The sequence below is a fragment of the Pezoporus wallicus genome, unplaced genomic scaffold (assembly GCF_028554395.1).
Source record: "Pezoporus wallicus isolate ANWC-B61680 ecotype Strahan unplaced genomic scaffold, APGP_CSIRO_Pwel_v1 scaffold_7392, whole genome shotgun sequence".
In the NCBI taxonomy this organism is placed as follows: domain Eukaryota; kingdom Metazoa; phylum Chordata; class Aves; order Psittaciformes; family Psittacidae; genus Pezoporus; species Pezoporus wallicus.
The window spans coordinates 1,123,938-1,150,916 of record NW_026639923.1 but is presented as its reverse complement, the minus strand read 5'-3'; the positions used below and the strand labels follow the sequence as shown (position 1 = coordinate 1,150,916).

At 38.9% G+C, this 26,979-nt stretch overlaps 1 protein-coding gene across 1 annotated transcript in view; it reads left to right on the top strand.

Annotated features, from left to right (window-relative positions):
* Positions 1-26,979, top strand: part of SDK1 (sidekick cell adhesion molecule 1) — a 418,140-nt gene that overhangs the window by 99,411 nt on the left and 291,750 nt on the right. The window contains exon 2 of the mRNA XM_057416915.1: positions 21,939-22,098. Coding sequence (XP_057272898.1) covers positions 21,939-22,098 — 160 coding nt within the window. The remainder of the gene's footprint in view (positions 1-21,938; positions 22,099-26,979) is intronic.

Genomic DNA, 26,979 nt, shown 5'->3' with positions numbered 1-26,979 from the left:
TGCTGTGTGTGGGACTGACTGAGCTAACGGTACTTAGGGAGTCATGAACGAAGGGGAAGACCTGGGGGTTATTAGGATTTGAAAATGGGATTTTGTATACACAAGCGTGTCCATAGATACTTGGATCTCAGCAATTCCCTGGCTGACAGAACGATGTGCTTGCTTTACAGTACTTTTCAGTGTGGTACTTGTTGGATTCAGGAAGATGTGTTTGTCACTGTGTCATTTTGTTCTCTAACTTATATCAGGATTTTTTGCTTGCTCTAATGAATGAACTCCAGCTGTTGGGTTCCATATGGGAAATGAAGCCAGCATAGCTCTTCCTGACAACTCATGCCTGTGCTGTGAAAGCTGAGAATGAATCAGCATGAAAGATCTAGGAATGATAGTCTAACATAAAACAGATGACTGTCATCTATTATTTGGGTGGCAAGGCGAGATAAGAGGGAGGAAAGTTTGCTTTTCAAGCAGGGTTAAAGGAATGAACTTTTTGTATCAGTGCAGTTTGGGGCTGTAATTTGGAAACAATTCAGTCACTTGGGAAATCCTGTCTTCAAGGGGTAGATTTGAAGGGGTGTACTAGGGAGAAAGGAATGGCCATGGTAGCTTCCAGTGGCTACGTGGAGCTGTGAGGAAAGGGGGAAGTACATTTAAAAAGGAGAGAAGAAACCAAACAAAAAACCCTGCCACTGAAGGTCTGCCTTTAGTCATCCCCATAATTATACTTTTTTCTAATGGATGTCTGTATATATCATCTGAAAGGCTGTAACGTTTGAAGAGATAAGTAGCGATTAACAAATAATATAAGCTTGTGAATCCATATTTTCTATTTCATGCATGATTGTTTTTCTCTGATTTTGAAGATGCACTGCTTTTTCACCATCTTTTTAACCAGAGACACCATGAACAAAATGTAGTTGAATAAGTAGGTCCTATTTGGATTTTGGAATTTCCATGCAGCGCTGTGGGTCTCAAGTTAAAGCAAAGAGAAATTGTGTTGTATATTGTGTATTTTAGGAGAATTAAAGACAAAGAATCAAAATTCTTCTGAAAATTTACCATGATGTTCCTCACTATTTTGGAGTATTTTCAATATTTGAGCCAATGTTCCTTTAAGAATTCAAGTTTCATTTCTTGATCTGTTTTCATCTCAGATATGAAACCAGGACACAGTCAGCTTCTGATTTTTCTCATTCTCTCTTTTCCATCTCTTCACTGACCTTGAGCTAACCTGGTTTCACCCAGCACATTTCATAGTCACCCCCTTACCATGCCTTTTTTCCCTGGTAAATGTATGCAGTGTCTCTGCTGTTACTTCTTTGCAGTTTTACTTGGTGGAGCTGTTTTTTCTACAGCTTACCCCCATGTTCTCCAAAACATGGGTATCTTTAAGTACCTTCTGGTTTACTGCTGATTTCTGTCAAGAAGTGGCAGTACTCATTACTGTGAATCCTGTTGATCCATGATGATGTATTTCTTTATGAATTTGTATGTTATTTCTACCCTTGATAATAAACGGATTCATAATGTGTTCACCAAGGTATATGTACATACAGATACAGATGTGTGTAACTTCTAATCACTGTGAGAGCTGATGAAGCATTGGAACAGGGTACCCAGAGAAGTTGTGGCTGCCCCATCCCTGGCAGTGTTCAAGGCCAGGTTGGATGAGGCTTGGAGCAACCTGCTGTAGTGGAAGAACAACCTGGTAGTGGAAGAGGGCTGGGACATCCAACCCGTGGTAGGGGGCTGGGACTGGATGAACTTTAAGGTCCCTTCCAACCCAAACCATTCTCTGATTCTATGATTGTACCAATAGAGAGAAGGATAAACTGATACAGTTACTGCATTTTCCTTTAAATAGCTTGTTTAGACCCACAAAGATTCCCATGAAAGAAATTATTAAATCTCATGAAATTCATAGATTTAGTGACTGGAATATGACTGGAATGTTTTCAAAGAGAAAAAAAGGTCTTTTTTCAGTGTTTGGCAGTAAATAGAGTGCAAGTGTTAAGAAGAATGAAACATGAAACATGCGTCTTGATACATAAACTGATGTCATTACAATAGTGCAGCTACTCCAGTTTATTTTGCCTATGTATGTTTACTTTTCATAGGGCATATTTGGCTGCAGAAAACTTTTTCTTAATTGCTTGAATTTTGAGCTGAAATATTTGATGCTGCTCTGTGCTTGAGGGTAAGTCTTTTTGAAAGCTTGAATGAAAATGAATAGTTCAAGTCTTTCTGCATTGAGAAATACATGGCAAAACCGCTGCTGCTATTAAAAATTAAACCTGCATCGGTTTAGATGAAGTGCAGAAGTTTAATGTGTACAAAGATTTATTTGGAGCTCATGAAGCTTATTTTCATTAATGATCCGACACTGTTTATTAGAAGCATGTGATATAAATACTTTATAATTCTTATCCCTGATGACATCTTCAGAATAAAAGAGGAGATTGCTCTTTTTATTGATGTCTTTGGGTATTTTTGTTTAAGCCTGAATCATGGCTGGTACCTTCCATGTCCCTTAGTTCACTTTCAGAAGCGTTCAGTGAGTGCTGCAATGCAAAGTGGACATCTGTTCTGAGGTGGTCGATATTCAGGAGCTGAAGGAGGCACAGTTATCTGATATATCCTGTAGCTATATTGATGATAGTTGGTGTCTGAAGGCACAGTGGCACTACAAAAAGCATGTTTGAATTAAGTAAGATCAGAAGGGAAACGTGGAACCAGTGAGGCAGTATTCTTTCATTGAACAATGAGGACAAAAAGTCATTTTGAATGGTTTCTTGATTCAGGTTTTCAAATTATGTGTCAGTATGGGGACCTTAGCAACAAGATTCGCAATCAGACCATCTTGAAATCAGTAGCATTCACTAAGGAATGAAGGGGAGGAGAAATGTGATCTGTTGAGGTTTGTATCCTACAGGATACACATGAATATATACCCATAACTTGTCATGTTTTCAGAAATCATTTGTTAGTAGGCCGATGCCACAAACCAAGTCCTCCAAGTGTGATTTATAATAGGAGGGAGCTAGTATGTGGCCCTCTGCAATAGATAGTGTGAAAACAATTGCTCTAGAATCAGCCCCTGTGAAATTGAAATTACAAGAAATTGCAATGTGCCTCTTGTTTTCAAGGTCAGTTGTGCCAACATCTGGACCCACTGAGACAAACACCCTGTTCCACACCCTTTGCTCTTCAGTCCTTTCTGCTTGTTGGGTACATTTTATATTTGTTTACTGTAAGCTGAGGGACATGTGGGTTTGAGTTTCCAGCAAAGTTACTAATTCCAAAGAATATACAAAAAACCTCAACTTGATTTCCAGAACTTCGGTTTTGTGCCTCAGTAGTGTTCTATTGTTTCACTTCTTTTTAGGAAAAGGAATTTCTCTCACAAATGCAGTTGATAAAATCAAAAGATCAGTTTCAGTTTTAAACCTCTTGAGAGAATTTAGAGCTTTCAAATTTTCTTGTATAATTTAAAAGAAATTTTGACTTTAGAAGTCCACAGATTTCATCCATTTTGGCTTCCAAATAGTGTATTGCTGCCAGAATAGAATTCATTAGTGTTTCCTTTGAACCTTGGTGTGCACTAGAAGCACTCATTAGAAGTACACAGCTGGAAGCTGTGTGATAGCTGCCATGGATTTTCTAATTTCTTTATCTAGTATATTAATATCCAGGTTTAAGGCTCACAGAACCCTCAGTTACTGCTGCAGATATTCCTGTGATGCATGCACAGCTGCTATCAGACGATGATTTGTAGTAAACCAAGGAATTCACCAAGATCTTTAAGAAGTCTTTTAGGCTGAGAAGGTGGGGGCTGTTCAGCCTGGACAAGAGAAGGCTGCGTGGAGACCTCATAGCAGCCTTCCAGTATCTGAAGGGGGCCTATAGGGATGCTGGGGAGGGACTCTTCATTAGGGACTGTAGTGATAGGACAAGGGGTAACGGGTTAAAACTGAAACAGGGAAAGTTCAGATTGGATATAAGGAGGAAGTTCTTTACTGTGAGGGTGGTGAGGCACTGGAATGGGTTGCCCAGGGAAGTTGTGAATGCTCCATCCCTGGCAGTGTTCAGGACCAGGTTGGACGAGGCCTTGGGTGAGATGGTTTAGTGTGAGGTGTCCCTGCCCATGGCAGGGGTTTGGAACTTGATGATCTTAAGGTCCTTTCCAACCCTCACTATTCTACGATTCTGTAAGTCAGTATGAAAAGTGGCTTTCAGGAATGAAACCTCAGCTCAGAGGTGCACAGGAGTTTGAGTTTTGTGAACTCGATACCTTTGCAGTGAACAGTGTTCACTGCTGCTTGCTAAGGTTATGCCAGCCCAGCAAATCGAATCCTTGACTTTTATGCCAGGTTTTAGAGCAAACCAACGTTTTCCCCAGGAATGGCTCCTTCAAGGCTTTCAACTTGCAATGAAAAATAAGATTAATTACCTTGGAACAAAGGCATATACCATTAGTCACGCAATGTGTGGCATTCTGCTTTTACACTGGTTGTTACTGACTTGGACTCAGATTCTTTTCCTCTGTGTAATTTGTTTGTTTTTTCCCCTTTTTTTGAATACTGGCCATTCTGCTGGGAATTCAGGAAAGCTGAAATTTCTTATTCTTTTAGGGGAATTCCAGGGAGCTGAGTGGAAACCACATGCTGCTAAAACCAAACAGACATTGTGTTTGGGGCATTTAAGAAATATTGTGTGCATAACATAAACAAGACATTTGTTATAATCTATCTTAGCTATTTTTTCTCTGCCAACTAGGGAAGCAAAGCAGCAAGGTAAAGGTCCCTTATCCATAGATTTAATCTTTCTTCAGTTCAAAGCTTTGTAAGTAGAAGCAACCATCTGTACAGGGCAGCTGTTGAAATCCCTCCTTTATAAGCATTATATTGGTGCCAAAGTGAAGCTTCTTGCCCCAATATCATTGTGCCCTCATTAAAAATAAGCAGCCCAAACTCAGCCTGTGTTATCCTTAAAATCCATTAAATGATATGGTAATTCAGGTTACAATAGTCTACTTTAGTCATGTGTAGAGCCTCAATGCACAGGGTTCATTGTATTTTCAGCCAGTATATGAATTATTTGGATTATGTATATAATATATATGTATGATGTATATTGGTTTTATCAAGTATCAGGTCAACTAGCCATGCATTTGTTCCACCTGTGGGCAAAGCACGGAATTACACAATCCAAGTGATTGGGGTTTTTGATCTCTCTAATACATTTGTTCTCTTTGTTTGATTTTTAGTCTGGAAAAGAAGTAATCTGAGAAATTAAAATAGGAAAACCCTACATACATAAAGGCATACATTTTTATGAAAGAATAGGCTTTCAGTAAGTATGTGAAAAAACCTTGTCCAGGTATTAGCAGTGAGAACAAAAATGGAATATAAGCAATGTATAACAGCAAAGAATTGTTTTTAATATAGTTGCCTGGTATTAATTTCAGAGGCACAAGAGAAAGGTTCAGATACATAGAGGAATTTTTAATGGAATTTTCTTTCAGTTGCTTAATGGTGCAAATGATGCTGCAGTGCTAAAGGGGGGGAAGAAGCTAAGACTATACATTTGATTTTCTCTTTTACAGTGCTTTTATTATGTCCTTTTACATAGTATTCTTGCCTTCTCGGTATCTGTCTTTGAAACCAATTTCAGATGTCAGGAAAGAAGTTAAAGATGTTGGCACTAGTTGTCACAGATCAGACTAGGATGTCTCATTAAACTGAGCAAAGAGGGAGTGCAAATCACTTTTAATTTTCATATTGGTTGGTCTTTAATGTTAAACTGAATGTGATTGATGCCTTGAAAGTAATATGGGATAATACTGATATAAACTTATCTTTAATATTTGAAGGTGTATTTCTGTCTCAGCCTGCTATGAGTGATTTTGGTTTCCTGTGTTCTCTTTTCTTGGCTAATGGCCTCTAAAAGTGAACTTTGAATGTAGAGCAAGTCAGGCATGCCCCTGTTGTGTTGATAATATCAACTTGACAAATGTATTCTGAATTTTGCCTGCAGCCATTAAAATGGAAAGCAGAGTCAGAAGTGTTTTATGGGAGGGGTTTTTTTATTGCTTGTACCAGCAAGTATTGTACTGATTTTGTCAAAGGAAAACATTATTTTTCTAAAGCGCTTGCCCTACTGACTCCCAACTGGAACAATATATTTGAATCCATCATTATGTTATTTTTACTGCTTCATTGTACGTTTGCTGTTATTACATTTTTCTCTGTTTACTTCTAAGCTGGTATAAACTAAAGGCCAAAAGTCTAAACTAAATAAATAGCATGTTAGTGCTAATTTAGTCTGTCTATTAATAGCACTTGTTTTCTTTGCATAGTGACAAGAGAGAACAGAGTTTGCTGCTGAACTTTGCATACAGAGTTTTCATGATTTGGTTGTATGTGCAGAGGAGGTCAGTGTGTATTGTTTTTATTTACTGTATAATGAGTTGTATTTGAAGTACATTGTAAATGTGAAATAGAAGTCTAAAAGTCATCAGCTTTGTCAGATACAATGGGTTAACAGGAAGAACATGTAGAGAAATGTGTAATTTAACGTATGTTACATTAATCTAGAAATAATCATTTTTGTTGTGAGGCTGCTGGCTTTGCCTTTGTCCAGGCAATGTTTCCAGCAGAATCATAGAACAGTTAGGGTTGGAAAGGACCTTAAGATCATGTAGTTCCAACCCCCCTGCTATGGGCAGGGACACATCACACTAAACCATGGCACCCAAGGCTCTGTCCAACCTGGCTTTAAACACTTCCAGGGATGGAGCATTCACAACTTCCCTGGGCAACCCATTCCAGTGCCTCACCACCCTGACAGTAAAGAACTCCCTCCTTATAGCCAATCTAAACCATGGAACATGTTAATTTAATGTGCTTTCAAATGAAAATGGTGTCAAAATAAGTACCTGTTGAGTATTGCTAAACAGAGGAAAAACAACAAATTTGCTTCTTAATAAGCCCCTAATGATGTGCCAGCATTTCAGCCTACTTTAAGTCTGACAGGGTTCTGCTTGAGCATCTATTTTGGAAGACCTGCACCATAAAGAAGCCCTTAAAAATCTATGCTAGTAGAAGACATTTTCATGAACTACATCAATGAATACTCTGATTATGAAAAATATATGAATAGGAGTATTTATGTGATAACCCCTGAAAGTAATAACTGTAATTTAAACAGAAATTTAAATGAGATTTTGGCCAAATTGTTCTCTTATTTTTTTCAATTTGGATGCTAATAAGGTGAGAATAAGAACAGGTATATTACATGCACTTTTTCCTTCTTTTTCTCTTATTCTCTTAAATGTTTTTCTCTTATTCCCCTCTGCTTACTGAGGGGAAGTAGAAGAATGGAAGAGCCCAGGCGGCCGCCCTCTGACTTTGCCTACTGGGATCCCTTTAATTTCTGCAGTGCCAGAGTCCATGTGTTCTGCCTGCAATTACAACTTGCAAAATTAGGTTTGTTTGCAGTGATGTATTGGAGTATCACTTCAGGATTACACCTGGGTCCTGGTTCAGTGACCTCCTCCAAACTAAATTGATTCATGAAAAACCTGTGGGTTTGTCTGTTAAACAAATAGCTACAGGCTCCAATACCTAAAGGGAGAGACAAGAAAGCTAGAAGAGGGGCTTTTGACAAGGGTATGTAATAGGACAAGGGGAAATGGCTTTAAACTGACAGAGAGGGGATTTAGAATAGTCATTAGGAAAAGTTCTTCCCTGTGATGACGGTGAGACACCGTCACAGGGTGCCCAGAGAAGCTGTGGCTGCCCCATCCCTGGCAGTGTTCAAGGCCAGGTTGGACACAGGGGCTTGGGGCAACCTGCTCTAGTGGAAGGGTTCCCTGCCTGTGGCAGGGTGTTGGAACTGGATGAGCTTTAGGGTCCCTTCCAACCCAAACCAGTCTGGGATTTGCCAGGTATTTCTAGAGGACTCGTATTTCTGTAATTTATTTGGACAAGGGCTTTTTTGTTGTTGGTGGTTTTAGAATTGGAACTTCATTGTATGTACTTCAGAATAAATGATTTTATTGTCAAGCTCTAAGATAGAGAAAGCAGAACTGCAAGCTGGTATTTTTTTTAATCCTGTATTTAAACGTGTGGCAACTGCAGCATCAGAAGTGGGAGAGCAATAAGAACTATTATTTGTGAATCTTAAGCCTCAAATAGCCCAGGCTGTTTTCCAGCTGGGTTGGCATGAAGTATCTGGTGAAAGGTGAAGCTGACTTTGTTGATCTAGTCTCACAAGTTGCTTTCCTAAAGCAAGTTAGCGCTTGTGTTAGACAAAGACCTGCTCTTTGTTTGAAAATAACTTCAAGTTGCCAGTCCTTTCAGCGAGTGTAATTATTTCCTCTGGGGAAAATAACATGCCTTATCTACTCAAGGAAAGCATTTAAGATGCCCTTTCCTGCTTGCTTTGTCCTGCAGTAATCCACTTTTTTTTAGGAAGAACGTTTTGCTATCAACATTTTTCTCTGGTGGAGCCTTGAGAAAATAACCTCAGCCTGTATTGTCCTGAGGTGCACTCCAGTAAATATGTGTAATATGTCAACTGTATTTGTCCTGTTCTCCCATGCAGTTTAATAAAGGAAATTGTTTTGATTAATAGCTTTTAAATTCAGCAAGTAACACTGGTTTGGGTTATACATCCATCTGGCCTCGTTTCTAAATGGTGAGCTTGAGGATGTATGTGAATGTATACAGCAGAAACAGATGACTGGAGGGGCTTGGGAAATCCTGCAGAGAATTACATCCTCACATTGTTTCCCCCAAGTGAGCAATTTTATAGAACTTGTAAACCCACCCAGGGCTCGCCTCTTGCAGGATACAGGAGCTCCCATGAATTGAGGCTCAGGCTTATTCCATATTCCGCTTGAATATACATCTTCATTATTGTCAGGTTGTCTAGGTTCAGAGAAGAGATTTGCTCTTTATTTGTTGAACGTTGCTAAGCAGGATTTAGCAAAACTATCTGCATTTGTTTGATTAGGCACCAGCAGAAACGATCAGGTGCTTCTGAGCTCTATTGTAAGAAAGCAGGATTATGATATAGTATTATAAGTGTAACATGTAGGAGTGTGGTGGTTGTTTTCTTCTTTGACAACCTGTATATTATTGCACCAGTGAGATGGGACTAAGCTTTATGTTGTATTTCTGTGAGTAGGTGTTCTGTGTTGTATCTCTCAGCCATGCTTTCATGAATTCCTCCTGTTTTCTGACTTTCAGTTTAAAGCTGGACAGAAAGGTTGCATGTGCAGAATTGCATCATTTCACTTGGACAATATTTCTCATCCCTTTAAGGTGACTGGGGGCTTGCAGAAGATTCTATCACACTTACAAACCCAAGCTTTACCTAAACCAATTGATCCACTCTCTCTTTTATACCCACCCTCCTTTCAACAATTCAGCAGAGCGACTTTTGTGAAGGGAAGTCTTTTGTCTGAGGCAAAATACTCAGATTCTGAAGACAATCTTGTGCCTTTTCTTGCATTAATTGGCAGTCTCATTACAGGTATCACTGCCCTCAGAGACGTGCCTTGGCTGATAGACAAAGCAGCTTCGTATTTTGTCTTTACACAGTTTGCTTAACTAAATCTGCTTCCAGCTAGGTGTAAGGGAAAGTTTATTTTCTTTAACTTAGACTCACCACTCTTTTTTACTTACTCCTTTTTGGTTTGTTAGCTTTTCCCCAAACATGCTAACACGACTGGTAGATGGTCTCATTACTTGCTGCTTCTCATGAGTATTGTCTAAAGTAATAGAGCTAATGAAGTAGAGCCTACTTGTACTTAATTTAGTGCTGTGGTGATACAACACAGAGGTGTCTTTTAATTTTGTAGTCAGATAAATGGCACTAAAATATAATGATGACATGAATTACTTCCAAAGGATAACACTTCTTCAAGTTTACATTCCTTAATCTTTTGTAACTGTAAAAAGCTCCTCCTGATGATAATTTTTTTATGTAACGGGATTTTTTTCCCCCTGTTCTGTGATGTGGACGTAATATATTGTGTAATTATTACTTCTATCCCATAAAATCTATGTACTCTAGGAGGAAAACCATTTTCCCTTCTTTTTCACTACATAATTATACATTCCATATATATACGATCTTCCAATAATGGGTTTTAACCAATATTATTGATTTGCTGTTACATACAGAGGAATAACTTTCAGTTCTTTGGAATTCCCTAATTTTAATACAATGTCTTCTTTGCAAACGGCACAAATAATGACTATTAGTAACACTATGAGTTGGATATCCCTTCAAGATGTTTAGGTGCATTAGTAGTAACTCTTGGAATGATTTTCTTTCAGTAGTGTTCAGAGTGCAAATCTTCAAAGAATGCAATCTTTGAAGTTGACTTATGACCAAAATCTTACTTGTACATCCTTTAGACTTTGAAGCTCATTACCCAGAGCATGTTTGCAAATAGGAAAGTGATTATCAACTCTACTTTATTTATTGTGATCACACAGTAGCAGGTTTAGATACAGGTACTGTGAGCTGAATGTAGGAATATGGTGCTTAAGTAAGAATATACTTGAAGTTTGGGAGATGCAATTCGTTGCTTATACATCCTGTAGGATACACAGAGTTAATATAGCAGTTCTGTATGCAGAGCAGTCTGCTTGGGATTGCTTCAGGCCTTGCCATTTAAAACAAAACAAAAACTCCTAAACAAATAAAACCCACCAACATAACCTCAACCCCCAAAAGCAAAACAAGAACACAACCTCTCAAACCTTAGTAAAGTCCTGGTGTTGTTTTCAAAACACTATTTAAGTTCCCTCTCTGCCTAACAGCGATTTAACCCTCTCTGACTTCTCTTTCATTAAATCTTTTATTTTTCCTTTATGTATCCTTTTGATGTATGTCATCCATCAATGTTAGCAAGAACAGTAAAATGCATTGATCTATTGCTAGACTTGGCAACTTAAATAACACTTTATGTAAGAAGTATTGATTTATAAAATCCAGTACATGTAATTAACATTATAACTGTCAAAAATTGAAAACAATATTAACTTGCTGTTGTTTATAACCCAAAGAAAATTAAATAAAATATCCAGATTAATCAACTAACTCCTTTTTTTTTGCTATCAGATACGTCAAGCTAAGTTGTTTTCAAGAACAGTGATATGTTTCTTGTAATTCTGACCAGAAGAAATTATGTGTTTCATCAGTATTGTTGAAAATAGTTCTATAGTCTCTCGTTATGTGTATTATCCCTGAGGTGGAGAAAGAATTCCACTTGGATAGTTCTGAAAGGGCCTAGTGTAAAACATGCAGAAATAAATGATGATATTAAGGAAAATGAAGGTAGTCACTTTATGTGAGGCTTTCAGAGAGCCTTTGATCTGGCCCTCAATTAGTGGCTTCTCTTCTGCATGAAGGTACGAAAAGGTGCACCTCCTGGTTTGTTTGCAGTGTGGGGTGTTATCCAGCTCTCTGCACAAGTTACACGATGAGATACTTTAAGAGCTCTGCAAGGATCACTTTGTGCTTCAGTGTCTCACTCAAGCACTAGTCAGGTGCCTGTTCCGGACTTTCCTTAAGGTGATGGGAATAAATCAGTTGAATTCTGTGAACTTTGGATTGTGCTTTGATTGTGTTTTTGTCCTAATTCAGCATCACATAAGGATATGAGCAGTCCTGTCTCTGTGCAGTATAGTGTATCGTCGTGTGCTTGACGCCCTTGAATTCAGTTGCACCACTGAGATCCTTTGAATGGAGTTTGTTGAGGCAGGCCTTATCCAGTTTATAGACCTATTTACAGTTTTCAAGTTTAAAGGGAAAAAAAAGACCTTAGAGCAGCTTCCAGTTCCTAAAGGGGCCTACAAGAAATCTGGAGACAAGGGCATGTAGTGACAGGGCAAGGGGGAATGGCTTTAAACTGACTGAGGAGAGACTGAGATGAGATATAAGGAAGTTGTTCTTCACTCTGAGGTTGATGAGGAGTTGGCACAGGGTGCCCAGAGAAGCTGTGGCTGCTCCATCCCTGGCAGTGGTCAAGGCATGTTTGATGGGGCTTGGAGCAATCTGGTCTGGTGGAAGGTGTCCCTGCCCCATGGTAGGGGTTGCAACTGGGTGATCTCTCAGTCCCTTCCAACCCAAACCAGTCTGGGTTTCTAAATAGAAAATTACAAGTTGCATGTAAACAAAATAACAATAGCAGCGAGGAGTGGGTGTTGTCTCCTAGAAATGCTTGTGCATGAATCATTTCCCTTTCAGCCCCCTTCATCAAAAGAGGTCTGTGTTTGTATCTTAGATGGCTATTCATAGCTGCTGCTTTGCTAGTTAGAAATCATTCTGTCCTTGAAATAATAAATAGGCGGCATTACATGGCTTTCAAGTCTGGCAGTGCCTCTGCGGTGCCATTGTCTCCTCTTGCTGCACTCGTACTTCTGCTCTGGTACTTGCAGGCACTCCTCAGCTGTTTACCTTTTTGATTTCTCTTCTGCAGAATAACCAGCTGAGAACGCCTCTTACACCATGGATGAGCTTGTGGAAAACACGTTTATGTTTTCATCTTTTCTATTCTGGTAAATGTTCTGTGGGGTTTCATCCTGCCTTCATCTTGATGTCAGCTGGAGTATTTATTGTGTATGTATATATTGAGGGATAAATATCAGTGTGATCGGACTGGCCTTGCAGTAGCTGGAGATTGTAGATTATGGAGTAGCAACAGCAGCTTCCTCTGCAGTTAAAATAATGAAGGAAATCCTGCTATATTTGGATTCTCTCTGTGAGGCAGTTTTGCTTTCCACCTGCTGTGTGCCGAGATTTAAACACTAACAACTTATTTCCTTGAGAGCTCCGCAAGTCTCTGTAAACATCACTAGATATGAAGAGAATATAAAAAGAGTGGAGGCTGTGCTTTAATGTCACATTCAGCCCAGAGATGTTGTATGTTTCTTTGGAGGTTTTTGATTTGGTGTTGATAGTTAATGGATTCTCTTTTCTTTGCCCACTTTGTTCGCTCTCGTCTTTTGCTCTCAGTGCACCTGTGTCTTCCTTTAAGGTATCCTCATGAGTATTTCCAAAAATAAGCTTTGTTTGGTGTAGTTCATTCTCAAAAAGGGCTGCAGAATTAAGAACATCACCTGTAGCTTCTTGATTTAAATCTTACAGCAGATATTCCATGACTTCATGAAACTATGAATTGTGAATTGTTTCTGATATACAACAATCCTTTCTTTTCTATTCCCTTGACTCAGCTGAAGTATTACAGGAGGCCAGAAAATGAAACTAAAACAAGAGGTGTAGGAATTAAAGGGGGAAAAAGAAACCTTAGTGGGACTTTAAGTTAATACATCAGGAGCTGCTTGAGGCTCAGTTAAAATGATATCAGCTCATTATTTTTTTTCTCCTTGGCTGAACTGCTATAGAAATCAATTTTCAGAAAAGAATGCTACAATTGCACGTGGGAAGATCTTTCTCAGGGTATTTGGGGATAACCAGGAGAGTTTTGTGGTGAATTCTACATGGAGTGATGTACCAACCACTCTATTTTGTCTGTCAGAATCCAGGTCCCATAAAAACTCTTTTGTGCTTCTGTGGGCTCTCCTTTCAGTTTGGTTTTGAGTGTTTCTAATAAAACATCAGAAATCTTATCCCTAAAGGGAATTCTTCTTCAGGAAGGATCCTGTAGTGAATGAAAGGATGTTTTTTGAATAGATGGCAGAGCGTTGGGGAGCAGATTTTATGAATGCAAAGGTTATTTGTGAAGACTTTAAGCAACCAGTGATTGTAAGATTTTCTTTATCATAAAAAGCCCGCTCTAGCTTTTTCCTGTTGCCTTGTGTTAGCATAGTATGCAAATACGTATTTGTGGCCCATCTAAAGCTGTTTGTAGGGAAGAAAGGTTGAAATGCTAAAACACGTTTTCCTGTAGCAAGTAATTTTGTGGCATGTATCTTTGAATGTTAGAAGTTTCAAAGGGAATGAATTGTGATGTTTGTTCTTTTAAACAATACTATGTATTAATGAAGGTGGGAAAAACATTTGAACTGCTTACATGAAATTAGGAGCTTAAGAACGTGCAATGCCATTTAGGTAACTGCAATAGAGAAGTGATGCTTCAATTAAAAAAACCATAAAAAAACCCTAAATCTAATGTCAGTGTGAAACATTCATTCTTGTCATTCAGGACTCCTGTTCTACTGAGTTGATGAAAGCTAGTCATAGCTATGCATTACAGAAGGTTTACTTTTCCTCTTGGGATAGCGTGCAACAGTTATGCAATCTGAAATTCAGTATTTCTTCCATCCATATCAGATATATGATTGGCAATTACCCAATAACTTACTTGCCAATTAGTCATTTGACCTATTGAAGGCATGAAAAGTTACCCATTGAAATTGTGTCTCCCAGTGACTGTGCATTTAAAAGAAATAAATGTCACTTCATCTAGAAATATGTAGGTTTCCTCACACAACTTGCTGAGTCCTAAACCAATTTAATTCCATCCCCAATTAAACCTTTAAAAGCACTATCCATCAACCTCAGCTGATACTGTATTTGCATTTAGAAATGATAGCAGAGGTATCCAGCAAGCAGCTTATCTTTCTCATCTATAGGAGGATAAAAATGGGTAGTTTGGGCTCATTTACTTGACTTATGAAACTGAGGAAGAAAGACTGATTTAAATACAGTTGTTTCAGTACCATTCCAATATAAAAGCAGATACTGTCTTTGATAAAAGTTCAAGAAATCCACTTTAAGGGAATGCTTTATGCCATTTTGTGGAAAAAAAAATCTTAACTGTGGCAGTATACTTGAAAAATAACCTGGTATTTTAATGAAATACTCCCTGTGATGCATCAGTCCTTTCAGATCGAGGCTTAGAATATGGTAGTAAAATGCAATTTAAATTTAATTGTTGTACTTGGTGATTTATGTCAGACGTCCAAATAAGAAAATTTGAATCTCAAATATCCAATATTTTGTGTGGAATAGCCTTCCTGCAAATCAATGCACTTAAAGTGACTGAATGCTCTAATGTGTGTTTGACATTGTTGACAGTTTATGAATAGATCATGTACTAACTTTCACAGTATCTCACCGATGCATTTTTAGGTCTGAATTCAAAAGGAGGTTGATTCAAATATATCTGAGTTCAATCTGACTTCCTGGTACATTGCCCAAGATTTACTATGTAGTAATGCTGAATTCCTATGCTAGATAAGCTATTGAAGTTCATTTCCACACGAGAATACAGCTTGCATCCAGAGCTAGCACATGTATGCATCTGTGTCAGGAACAAAGATAATAAGATTACAAGGTCCTTTTGAAAAGGAAAAAAACTTTTCCATATCCAAATGGGGAATAAGAAGAAAATGGTCCTTGTTCTCCAGAAGGCTGCTGTTACCAGCTGTCAATCAGTATAGAGCAGCTTGCACTCAGCTCTGAAACATCAGCTTGTGAGTGTCACAGCTGAACTTTAATCTGTCCTGATGGGATTCTGCTCTCCACAGTTTGTACCTGCTTTCTTCGGATTGCTGAAAAGATTCTTCTTGTCTTTAGTTTGGTTTTCCTGACTCTAGTTTGTGTTTTAATTTAACTGTACTTTTGTATTACACATTCAATCCTCTAGACAGATCTTTTAAAATACTCCTTTATAGCAGTTATCGCTAACCTACCTGAAGATGGCTCACATCCCTTTTCCCTGCAAACAGGGAGAGCAAAAGCATTTCTGTATTGTTGCTCTTCTCCTGGGCTGATCATTCAGTCTCCGTATGTAATTTATTTATCTAGTCTCATTTTCCTGGAAAATTCCTTGGAGAAATTCTGTTCTCTATTTTTCTGTGCCAGTAGACTGGAACTTCAGACATGCATATGAGGAAGGGGTGATGAGCATCATGCTTTGACTATGGACTAATAAGATGAAGTCAATATAGGTGTGTTTTTTAATAAACCAGTTGTGCTTTTGCGTGAGTTTATTGAAGAATGTATCTCAGTCAAAGATTTATTTCCAGTTTCAGATCCGTTGGGTGAAGTGAGTGATGGAAAGACAGCTGCTCAAATGATATTTGTTAGTGATTGAGCTGTATTTGCTCTGACTCGCTGATTCATGAACAGGTTAATCTACTTCTAACATTCAATATTGGCTCACCTAAAAATGACTTAAAAGTAGAGAGACATAATAGAGACAAATAGCAATGGCAGGATCTCTTAACCTGTTCCTGGCAACCATTACATTATTCTTCCTCTGAATGTGTTTGTGATTATGGTAACTGATTTTCTCAAGGTGTGAGCGCGTGATTTTACCTGAAACTGTTGGTATCCAAAAAATGCTGAGGGTGTAGCTGAATTGGTTTCCCTGATGAAGGTGATGTGGTACTTCTCTGGAGCAGGGTACCTTTTCTCAGTAGGATAGAAGTGTTCAAAATCAAATTGCAACTTTACCTAAATATATATGTATTGCTGGGGGACAGGACTGCAACACTGCTTACAAGATCTTGTAGCACCCTGTAGTAACCACAAGATCTATTTGATCTGACTTTGCTTTATGTATTTTACAAATGTGAGCTGTTGGAAGGCTAAGAATCATTACTCTCCTCAGTTTCTGAAGTCGTGTTCACTCACGCTGTCCTTGTGAGTTATGCTTCCTTGGTTAACTAATGAATAGCAACTCTTGGGACTTTTGTGCCATTCAGTACAAAGCTGTATGGTCAGGCTGCCTTCCCCTTGTGCAGACTGCATTTGTAGCCTCATGCCTGAACATGATTTTCAGGGAGAATAGAATATGAGCAAGTTCTTGGCTTTTCTGTGATGCATCTTGTCTGCTAAGGGCTGGGGAGAAGCCCAAAGCAGGTAACAATTGCATATAGCACCATTTTTGTATTTATATGTCAGCATTAATCCAAACAAAAGTGTATGGGTGTTGTTGAAATGGGTCCTGAAGCTATGTTATGAGATAAAAATCAATGTTAGGCTTTGCATGTACCAAAGAAAGAAAATAGGTGAGCTAACCTGGCAGTGTAATAGGACTCTTGCAGTTTAATGATGTACAAAAGCAAGGCAGGCATGTTTTGGAGCAGATTTCTGGTTAATTTTGGCATATTCAACCCTGTTTTTTCTTGAGATTTACATAAAAATAAATCTACACCATGCTTTTAAGGGTCCTAGGGAGGATGTTAGCGAGTTTGGTGAGCAGACTTTATGAACACTTGTAGAAGCTGTCTGTATGTGCCAAGGGACTGGCGCCTTTTCCTTTCACACCTCCTTGCAACTCCGATAATTTTTTGTCATTATTATTTTTATTTTTAAATCAGCATAGCTGAAAAGCCAGCGAGGCTCAAGTATTAACACATTTAGCATTTAGAAGTAAGCAGCAGTGTATTGCGTGAATGCCTGCTTTTCACTTTTTGTGTAGGCAGAATATTAATCCCAGTGTTTTATTATCCCTGTTTCTAGCACTCAGGCTTTTTATTAGCATTTTTGCTCCAGCCTTCAAGAGAATTAAAACTGAGGTGGTCTCATGGCTTCTAAACCCTTGACTGGCCAAGGTCAGCCTCATGGTGAGCCCTTCCTGTATTTAATTAATGAAACACAAGTACCTTATACCTATTAAATGACCCCCTTGCATCTTCAATCCCTTAGCCAGTTCCTCCTTTCATACATTTTTCTGTCCGAGGTGTCTTTCTTCCATGGTTCCTGCCAATTTTCCTGTTTCCCTGGGATGCTCTGTAACAACTAAGCTTGTCCCAGTAGGTCCAGTTTAAAATCCCACTTTCCATTACATCTTAAAGATACAACGCTTAGAATGCGGTGCTGTTTTGATTCCGTGTCTGAGGTGAGAGCAGCACCGTGCTGCAGAAATGCCAAAGTCATCAGAGCTTTACTGCTACCTCTCTTCATGGAATCTTTGCTTGGTATTTTATTTTCATTTCTTTCAGTGAATATTTAGTGAGCTCTGATTATATAATTGAATTTGATAAACTGATGGTATGTGATTGATGAGAAAATCAGGAATAAAAGATTAGAAGATAAAATTACTTCAAGGGTTTAAGTAAATCTTCCAGAGAGCTGGGGTAATTTATAAAGCATGCCATATTCTTTATAAAAATATTCCTGTAGGTCTATTAAATTTTAGCTTCTACCAGAATTGGATTGAGTTTTGAGAGTGATTTTCATGTAATACGAGCTTGATTGTGATACTTTAAATGGGAGATAGCTCTTGAGTGGGTTGCAGCATCACTGGGTTTGGAATATTTAAGTAGCAAATGTAAGGCTGAATGATAGACTTGTGGGCAGCAGTCTTTGTCTTTCAAATAAATCATTTTTTTCTTGGAAAGATGTAAGTTAGGAGGAGTAAATGGGTAATTCAGAGTGAAATAATGAAGGAGGTTATGCTGCTCGAGTCTTTAAATTGCTGAAAAACAGGATCAACAAATTACTTGGGTAGAAAATTACAATGCAGATTCCACCTTCAGTGTAATCTCCCTGAATGGCTCAACTTTCTTGAAGGAAGGAGTAGTTTAACGAGCTCATTTCATGAACCTCTCTATGCGTCAAGTGAACATCACTGTTTTCAGGGATCGGTGTTGGGACCGGTCTTGTTCAACATCGTTGTTGCTGACATGGACAGTGGGATTGAGTGCGCCCTCAGCAAGTTTGCCGATGACACCAAGCTGTGTGGTTCGGTTGATACGCTGGAGGGAAAGAATGCCATCCAGAGGGACCTCGACACGCTTGTGAGGTGGGCTGATGCCAACCTCATGAAGTTTAACCATGCCAAGTGCAAGGTCCTACACCTGGGTCAGAGCAATTCCAGGCGCAGCTGCAGGTTGGGCAGAGAAGAGATTCAGAGCAGCCCTAAAGAGAAGGACTTGGGGGTGTTGGTTGATGATAAACTGAACATGAGCCGGCTTCAGTGTGCGTTCGCAGCCCAGAAAGCAACCGTATCCTGGGCTGCATCAAAAGGACCGTGACCAGCAGGTTGAAGGAGGTGATCCTGCCCCTCTACTCTGCTCTTGTGAGACCTCACCTGGAGGATTGTGTGCAGTTCTGGTGTCCTCAGCCTAAAAAGGACATGGAGCTGTTGGAACAAGTCCAGAGGAGGCCACGGGGATGATCAGGGGACTGGAGCACCTCCCGTATGAAGACAGGCTGAGGAAGTTGGGGCTGTTCAGCCTGGAGAAGAGAAGGCTGCGTGGAGACCTCAGAGCAGCCTTCCAGTATCTGAAGGGGGCCTATACGAATGCTGGGGAGGGACTCTTCACTCAGGACTGTAGTGACAGGACAAGGGGTAATGAGTTAAAACTGAAACAGGGGAAGTTTAGATTGGATCTAAGGAGGAAATTCTTTCCTGTTAGGGTGGTGAGGCGCTAGAATGGGTTGCCCAGGGAAGTTGTGAATCCTCCATCCCTGGTGGTGTTCAAGGCCAGGTTGTACAGAGTCTTGGTTGAGATGGTTTAGTGTGAGGTGTCCCTGCCCATGGCAGGGGGGTTGGAACTGGATGATCTCAAGGTCTTTTCCAACCCTAATGGTTCTATGATTCTATGACTTGGCACAGCTGTTTCAAAGGACTCTGTTGCAACCCCTTCCCCTAAATACCAGCACAACTCCCTGCCTTCTACGCCCAGAGGAAGTCCGACATCTGTAATGTTGCAAGGATAGAATGTGTGTCTCATAACTCAGTAGGAGACTCCCCAAAATATATGTGAAGCCTCTGAAAGGATTTAACATTTCCTCACTTGTTTAGAAATAGCCATGTAAAAAATTGCTTATTGCTCTGGGTAAAATGACTGTATTCCACTAACATTGTCTAACGCTGACTTAATTTTTTCTTTATAAGGTTTTAAAATATTGGTTGATTTTATGAGTTTGGAGAAAATGGGAATTGAGATAAGACTTATTCGCAGTATTTGCAGTCATTAAAAACCAAAAAAATAAAGCAGCTTTGCAGAATGTAATCTTAGTCATGTAATAGAGTGAAGGAGTGCAAAAAAAAACAGTTTAGGTTTGCTAGGAACTATCTGATAGTATGGAACTGTTCCTATTTTCTCATCCATTGAATTGTCATAGCTTCCTGTATGTCCAATTTAAAGAAAATATTACTGCTCTGCACTAGCCCTCAATCAGGTTGTTTGAAAAACAAATCTTTTAACATGCTATGCATCAGCAAAGGGCCTTACCTCAAAATACTTAATTCAGTTTGCATTTTGTGCAGTAGTTTATACATATTGCTTTGAGATGACATGCTTTTTCACTGCAGAAATAACTGTATCTTTCTGAAGTTAAATTCTAAAAACTAGGAAGAGAATTTGTTAGTGCAAGCCATCAAGAGTGTATGCAGCTGATCTGCAACTTTACTGCCAGTAAAGAGTTTGGCGACCTGTGATGCCTTGACCGTGCTCAGCTGAAGCACCGCTGCTACCCTGGGGCTGTGTGGTTTGGCTGGTGGTGACCTTGTGTTGCCATGTCAAGTCACAACAATTCCCTGATAAGGGGCAAAGCAAAAGATAAGTTAGAGAGGCTGAAGTCACCAGGGAGAGATGTGTACCCACTGCCATCCTGATTGGCGGTGGGACCTTGGGACACCCCAAAAGCCCCTGGCATTCCTTGAGCTCCTCCTTTCCTAGTGCACATGGGTGCTGCCTCATGGCTATCAGCTATTAGAGAGCATCGTAAGTGGCCTGTGGATTCAAAAATCTCAGTCAGTCTTGAGGGGTACATGAGATCACTTCCCCAGAAACTGAAGAGAGCCTAAATGCTTTCAGTAGTCAGGATGAAAATACGTGAGCTTTATCTAAACTCAGATTTAAAAGAAAGGTTAGCAGTTCAATTGAATGGTTTGTTCAATAGGACAATGGCTGTGGTTTGTGGGTTTTTTTTTTTGGTGTTTCGGTGTTTCTTACGTATAAAATACACACGAAAGCATTATACTCATAAAAGAGTGCAGTAACATCTAGCTATTAAATCTTATTCCGTATTTTGTATTCAATGGCCAACTTTGTATGTTTTATATATATATATATATATATATACATAAACAAGTTAATTTGATTATAGGGGGTATTTCTAAACTTCGAAGCTATTTATAAATTTCTAAGATGAAGCCTGTAGTTCCTGCATAGTTACCAGTGGAAACTTAACACATAAGGTATGAAAACCTTCGTCTTCCAGAGGTGACAGGGGTGGGTCTCCAGCAGGTGTAGGCTTGTAGTAAATACGTGTTTGAGTGGAGCTTTGGCAATTTACCAGTCGAGAATTTTGCTACTTGGAAGTATTTTGAGCATTTGTGATCCACGGGAGAGCAAGAGTTGGAGTCTGTGTGACCCTTGAGCGTTATTGAAGTACCCTCATTCAAAATCTATTAGTGGCTTCAGGTAATATAATTTAACACATTTTGGTTGGCAATAACTTTGAAAAACACATTAATCTTGCAGTTTTGTGAGGTGTTTTTTTACCTAGACTCGTTTTTCTGCCCAGATTCTTCATTTACCCAGAGACTTCTCCTGCTGTGATAATCATTTCTATCCAAGATTACTTTTCTATCCAAGATTATTCAGGAAATAAAAATACCCAAACCTTTGAGTGGATTTAATCCTCACAGAGGAGAGGGGGGAAAAAAACCCTGATATATAGGGCTGTTCACTGCCTGCTGCAGTAGACAATGCTGAAATCCTTATCAGTGTAAACAGAAAACATGGACAAAAGCTTGTCTGAGTGGGTACTTCTCGATAAGTACCAAGGACTAAGATTATCAAGGTCTTGTGGATTCCAGTTCTCAAGGTAACGCTTAGTTAGGAATATAAGAGTGTAGGTCTTGACTGCTGAATAATGGTGGTTCTTGTTTTATGATGGCCATTTTGAGAAGAAATGAGCTAAATATTGGTGCTTTATACTATGCTCACTTAAATAGCTTACAGGGCCATTTTCTCTTTGCCTTTCAGGTGATGTTGCTCCGTACTTCAAGACTGAACCAGGCTTGCCTCAGATACACTTGGAAGGAAATCGACTTGTACTTACGTGCCTTGCCGAAGGCAGCTGGCCCTTGGAATTTAAGTGGTTACGCAACGACGGTGAAATAACTGCCTACTCCAGTGAATATAAGTAAATAAAAACTATATAATAGTCTTCTCTAAGTGTAATTGCAAAATAAAGGAAACCCAAAACAAACACCCCCCTTTTCTCCCAAATCCCTAACACCTCCAACCAGCTTTGTAGGTACTACTGATACATTGCCAGGGTTTTTTTTTGGCATGAAGAATGACTGGTTTCTGCAAAGAAATTAGATCTCTATGAGAGAGTGCCTTTTGCTAAAAATGATATTTGGCATTTCAAACCAAAGGTCCTAACAGAATTTTTAAGTACCAAAAATGCTTTTTTGCTGGAGATGCAACCTTTCATGTGTTTGTAATAAATAGCAGGTGTATTCCTTAGCTAAATGTTACATATGATGTGCTACTCATCCTTGAACAAAGATAAGCTCAGTGGGACTATTCTTTTCAATAAGATCTAGAATGTGGCCTATCTTAAATTGCATACGAAATTTTCGGTTTTACTTCTGAGAGTGTGAAAATTTATCTTCTATTTTAACAAACTGTTCCTCTGTAATTGTGCACTTTGCCCCCCAGGATCTCACTGACTCCCTTCACATTCCACAGTACATCCCATCATGGAAGAGAAAAGAAACATACTGGGGCTAATCAGAGCTGCATTTTCGCTGACAGGCAGCAGATGGCTGGCCAAATATCAAAGTTCAAAACAGCCAAGTGTTATCTGCTTTCCTTTTAATGGGAGCATTAACAGGCTCTCCCCTATGCAATTGGCAATTTCCATAACCTTATAGCAATTCAGTATTTCTGTAACTTATTTGTTGCTCTGAAATTTTGTTGAAGTTACCCAGTGAATTCAGAAGTTAAAAGGCATGGGTATGTGACAGACAGAGCCCTTGTATAGCATTTGTCTCTTTAGCCAAGCAAGCTAAATGCTGCAATTTCATCATTACATTGCTTAAGATAAGGAAAAGTTGTGCTCTGTCACTATAGACGAAATTATAGTATAGATTAGTATAAAAATGGAGGTAATGATACAAAGTTCTATATTGTTACACAAGGTAGTAATTATTTTTTCAATGATTTTCAAAATTGTAACTAACATTAATTCTGTTTTTGGATATAATTGATGTTTATAGAGTAGTAGGGAAAAAAGTCCCTTAAATAACATGTTAAAACTCTTTTTTGCCATTTAGCACGTAAAGCATTTAGCAGTTTCCAACCAAACATACAATTCTGTGTGTACTTTCCTAGAAATTAGACTTGATTTAGATGAGACCACTTAGTCCTGAGTAATTGCATCTATTAATGCTTGCTGTTTTCAAGCCTTGAAATCCATTGATATCTCAAATTGAGCCATACACACATTTAGAAAAGATTTGTGAATACTTACTAGAAAATAAAAAACCAACTCTAATAGCACAATTAATCACAGAAGGTTTGAATGTCACTTTGTGTAAACGCCACTTGTTTTGATCAACAGTGGTCTGTTGCAGCTTCCTGGTAGAAGGAGCTGACAACAGCTCTCAACCACGTAAGACACTGAGAAAGTAACACAAAGAAATGGTGTGGGAGGACAAAAAACATGAAAGTGGAATCAGTAGCCAAGCAAAGGTTGGAACTCGAGCTTTGTAGATATGCTAGTCACTGAGAGACTCACACTGCACCATAGTAGGAGAAACCCAAATAGGAATGTGTGACATTTTGAAACGAAGATCAGAATGCGATGGTGTTTCTTAAATTAGTGCACATCCTAATGCAAAATGAGAATTTGACTGTGTATTACAGTCCAAGTTGGAATCAGTGTGTTGGACACAACTGTCCCAAGCTGTGCGTATACATATCTGTGTGTAGTACCTTGTTTCTTATCATTGGACTTAATTTAATCTGCATATTAAGCAGCATATATTAATTTTGCATTTTTATATTTTTCTTGGTTTTATTTCTGATTTCATCTGCTACAGAGGTAAGAGGATAGAAAACTACTGCTTTATAATAATAAAATCACATTGATAGAAAATACTAGTTTAGAAGTTGCAGCACTTCTATTACCATGCCACAGTCAGAAATAAGTGAAACAGGGTTTCGATTCTGCAGGGATGCAAAACTTTAAATTTCAAATAGGATTATCTGGCATAGGTACATTAGGATGGAAGAAAGCAAGGAAAAATATGCTTAGGTGTAAAAATTCCAGTCCCAGAATTTAAACTTTGACCCCATAATAGTTTGCTCTGCAGTTCTCCTGCCTAAATACTCTGTTTAAATGCATGAATCTTTCCAGTGTGACTTCTGCTGCAATTTAAATCATCAATCAAAGCTTTTTTTGTAATTGCTATTACTTGATGTGTCTCAGTTAATGTCTATATTGTAACAGGCCAAAAGTGTTGAAAAGATTCTTATAACATACCAAGTGAGGAAAGAAGAAATTGGAGTTTTTGCATTTTGACATTGGTGACCCTGAGTGAACAGCTTTTCCTTGCATAATGATGCTGATGATGTGCAAAGCCTGGCTTTTATAGTGACCATGCATACTGTAGTTTGTATTAAGAATTTATAAAAACACCTTATAAATTCTTTGTGATCTGAGACACATGTAATGAAAGCAAATCAGTATTGCTGACTGCAGGAGCAACTTTTGTTATGCCTGTAAGTTAACAGTCCTTAAAGTTCAGGCAGTGACTCTTTTTCCCTCTCTTTGTTTTCATTTGAATTAAGATCTGCACCCAGTGTGCCTTCCATGTTTGCTTTTGTGGCCTGAAGATATTGATTTCCTTGAGTTTAAGAAACATAAAAAGGACATGGAACTGTTGGAACAAGTCCAGAGGAGGGCCACGAAGACGATCAGGGGATTGGAGCACCTCCCGTGTGAAGATAGGCTGAGAAAGTTGGGGCTGTTCAGCCTGGCTTCTCCAGGAGACCTCATAGCAGCCTTCCAGTATCTGAAGGGGGCCTATAGGGATGCTGGGGAGGGACTCTTCATTAGGGACTGTAGTGATAGGACAAGGGGTAATGGGTTAAAACTTAAACGGGGAAGTTTAGATTGGATATAAGGAAGAAGTTCTTTCCTGTTAGGGTGGTGAGGCACTGGAATGGGTTGCCCAGGGAGGCTGTAAATGCTCCATCCCTGGTGGTATTCAAGGCCAGGTTGGACAGAGCCTTGGGTAACACGGTTTAGTGTGAGGTGTCCCTGCCCATGGCAGAGGGGTTGGAACTGGATTACCTTAAGGTCCTTTCCAGCCCTAACTATGCTATGATTCTATGAAAATAGTTAGATCAGTTGCTGCATAAGTCCCTTAAAAGTTTGAATAGATAATGAGTTACATGACTATCTAATTAAATACATTTGATTTTAATTCTGTTTTCACTATCATGGCTATTAAAAACCTGTAGCCTAAAGGTTCACTTTTAACTCTTAGAGCATTTAAAATTAGGGTGTAAATTTGAAATTCAGAATGAAATGTAAGCGTTAGCCATCTTTTCTCCTTAGGTGTTTGATAGCACTTCATCCCTAAACTCTAACTCATTACAGTCCTGGTGATGGAGCATGTTACGCTCTGGAAAACTTCCCTTGAAGCTTTTTCTTTTACGCTTGTCACTTTACATCTTTCTATGGAAACTTTCTAAGCAGCCAGTTTCTGGTTGGCTGTACCATTCAAAACAGGGAAACTGGTCTGACTTTCTGAAGTACTTGAAGAGATCCTCAGAAACTTTAAATAGCCTCTGACATCTGTACAATGGAAAAATCTTCTATCCTGAAAGTTAAACTGTAAACAAAACTGAAGCAAAATTATGTCTTGTCGCTGTAAAAGTGGGATTAGTCTTTGACAGGAATTCAGTCTGTGAAGTAAGCCTTACTTTGAATTTAGAAAGCAATGTTTGTATCCTTTTTTGCATCTCAGACAATAAGTAGAATGGTGGAAGCGTAGCACAGAAAGCAGTATTTTTAGTGTTAGGTCAATAGAAAAGTATATTTGAAAAAAAAAATCCAACGTATGAGGTACATAAAGACTATTCAGACTCGTAAACACAGAAATTCCAGTAATATCTATTTAGCTCTTGCCCAGGTTTGCAATTTTCAAGATGGTCTAAATAATGTAAATGTATGTTGTATCTCTATTTTTAATACTTTTGTTATTTAATTCTTCTAATTTTGCTTGCCTTCCATGCACATGGTTATGCAGTAGATCCACTGAGAAGCCAAGAGCTCAGTAGGTTTGGATTGTCTTGGTGGAATTCCCAACGTAAATGGGATTTTCACTGTAGATTTTTAAAGGATTTTCTTTTCATCAGGCAGCATATTAAGAATGTTTCCTGCTGAAACATCAGCGAGTCAGAAGAGAAAACTCAAGTAGGACGCTTGTGATCCAATTGATCTGTTTTGTCCTAGTGGCAGGAAAAACTAACTCTGCATTACTGTTTTAGTAGAGATGAAGACCAAAGAAAGAAGCTTTTAAGTTTGGCTCTATTTAATAGACAAGCAAAGGAACAAATGTTAGCAACGTACAATACTAAATTATCTATTTTCTCACTCTCTTTCTCATGGCACATTCATCAGGCAACAGGCACCATGGCTAATTCAGAGCTTTATGCTCACTGGCCAGCAAGTGCTGGGGTGCTGATGGATGGGGTTGCTGTAATCCCAAACAAGTTGAGTCTTCTTTATCTTTCCAGTGCAAACTGTCATAATCACTGGGAAAAATGTGCCAGTTGCTCCAAAGTGGGTCCGGAGGAGTCAGCTTAGGCACGCAGACAGTACGATTGCCTCCGACTCATATACTCAGGAAGCCAGACTCTCCTAGGAGTCACAGGAGATGCTAAAATGTGTCCATGGTGTTGGGCTTTGTTTTAATTCACTGTATTTGGTTGTCTAACGTATTTATTATAGTGTATTTGATTGTATGTATAATGCAGTGATTATGGTCTTCATTTATCACTT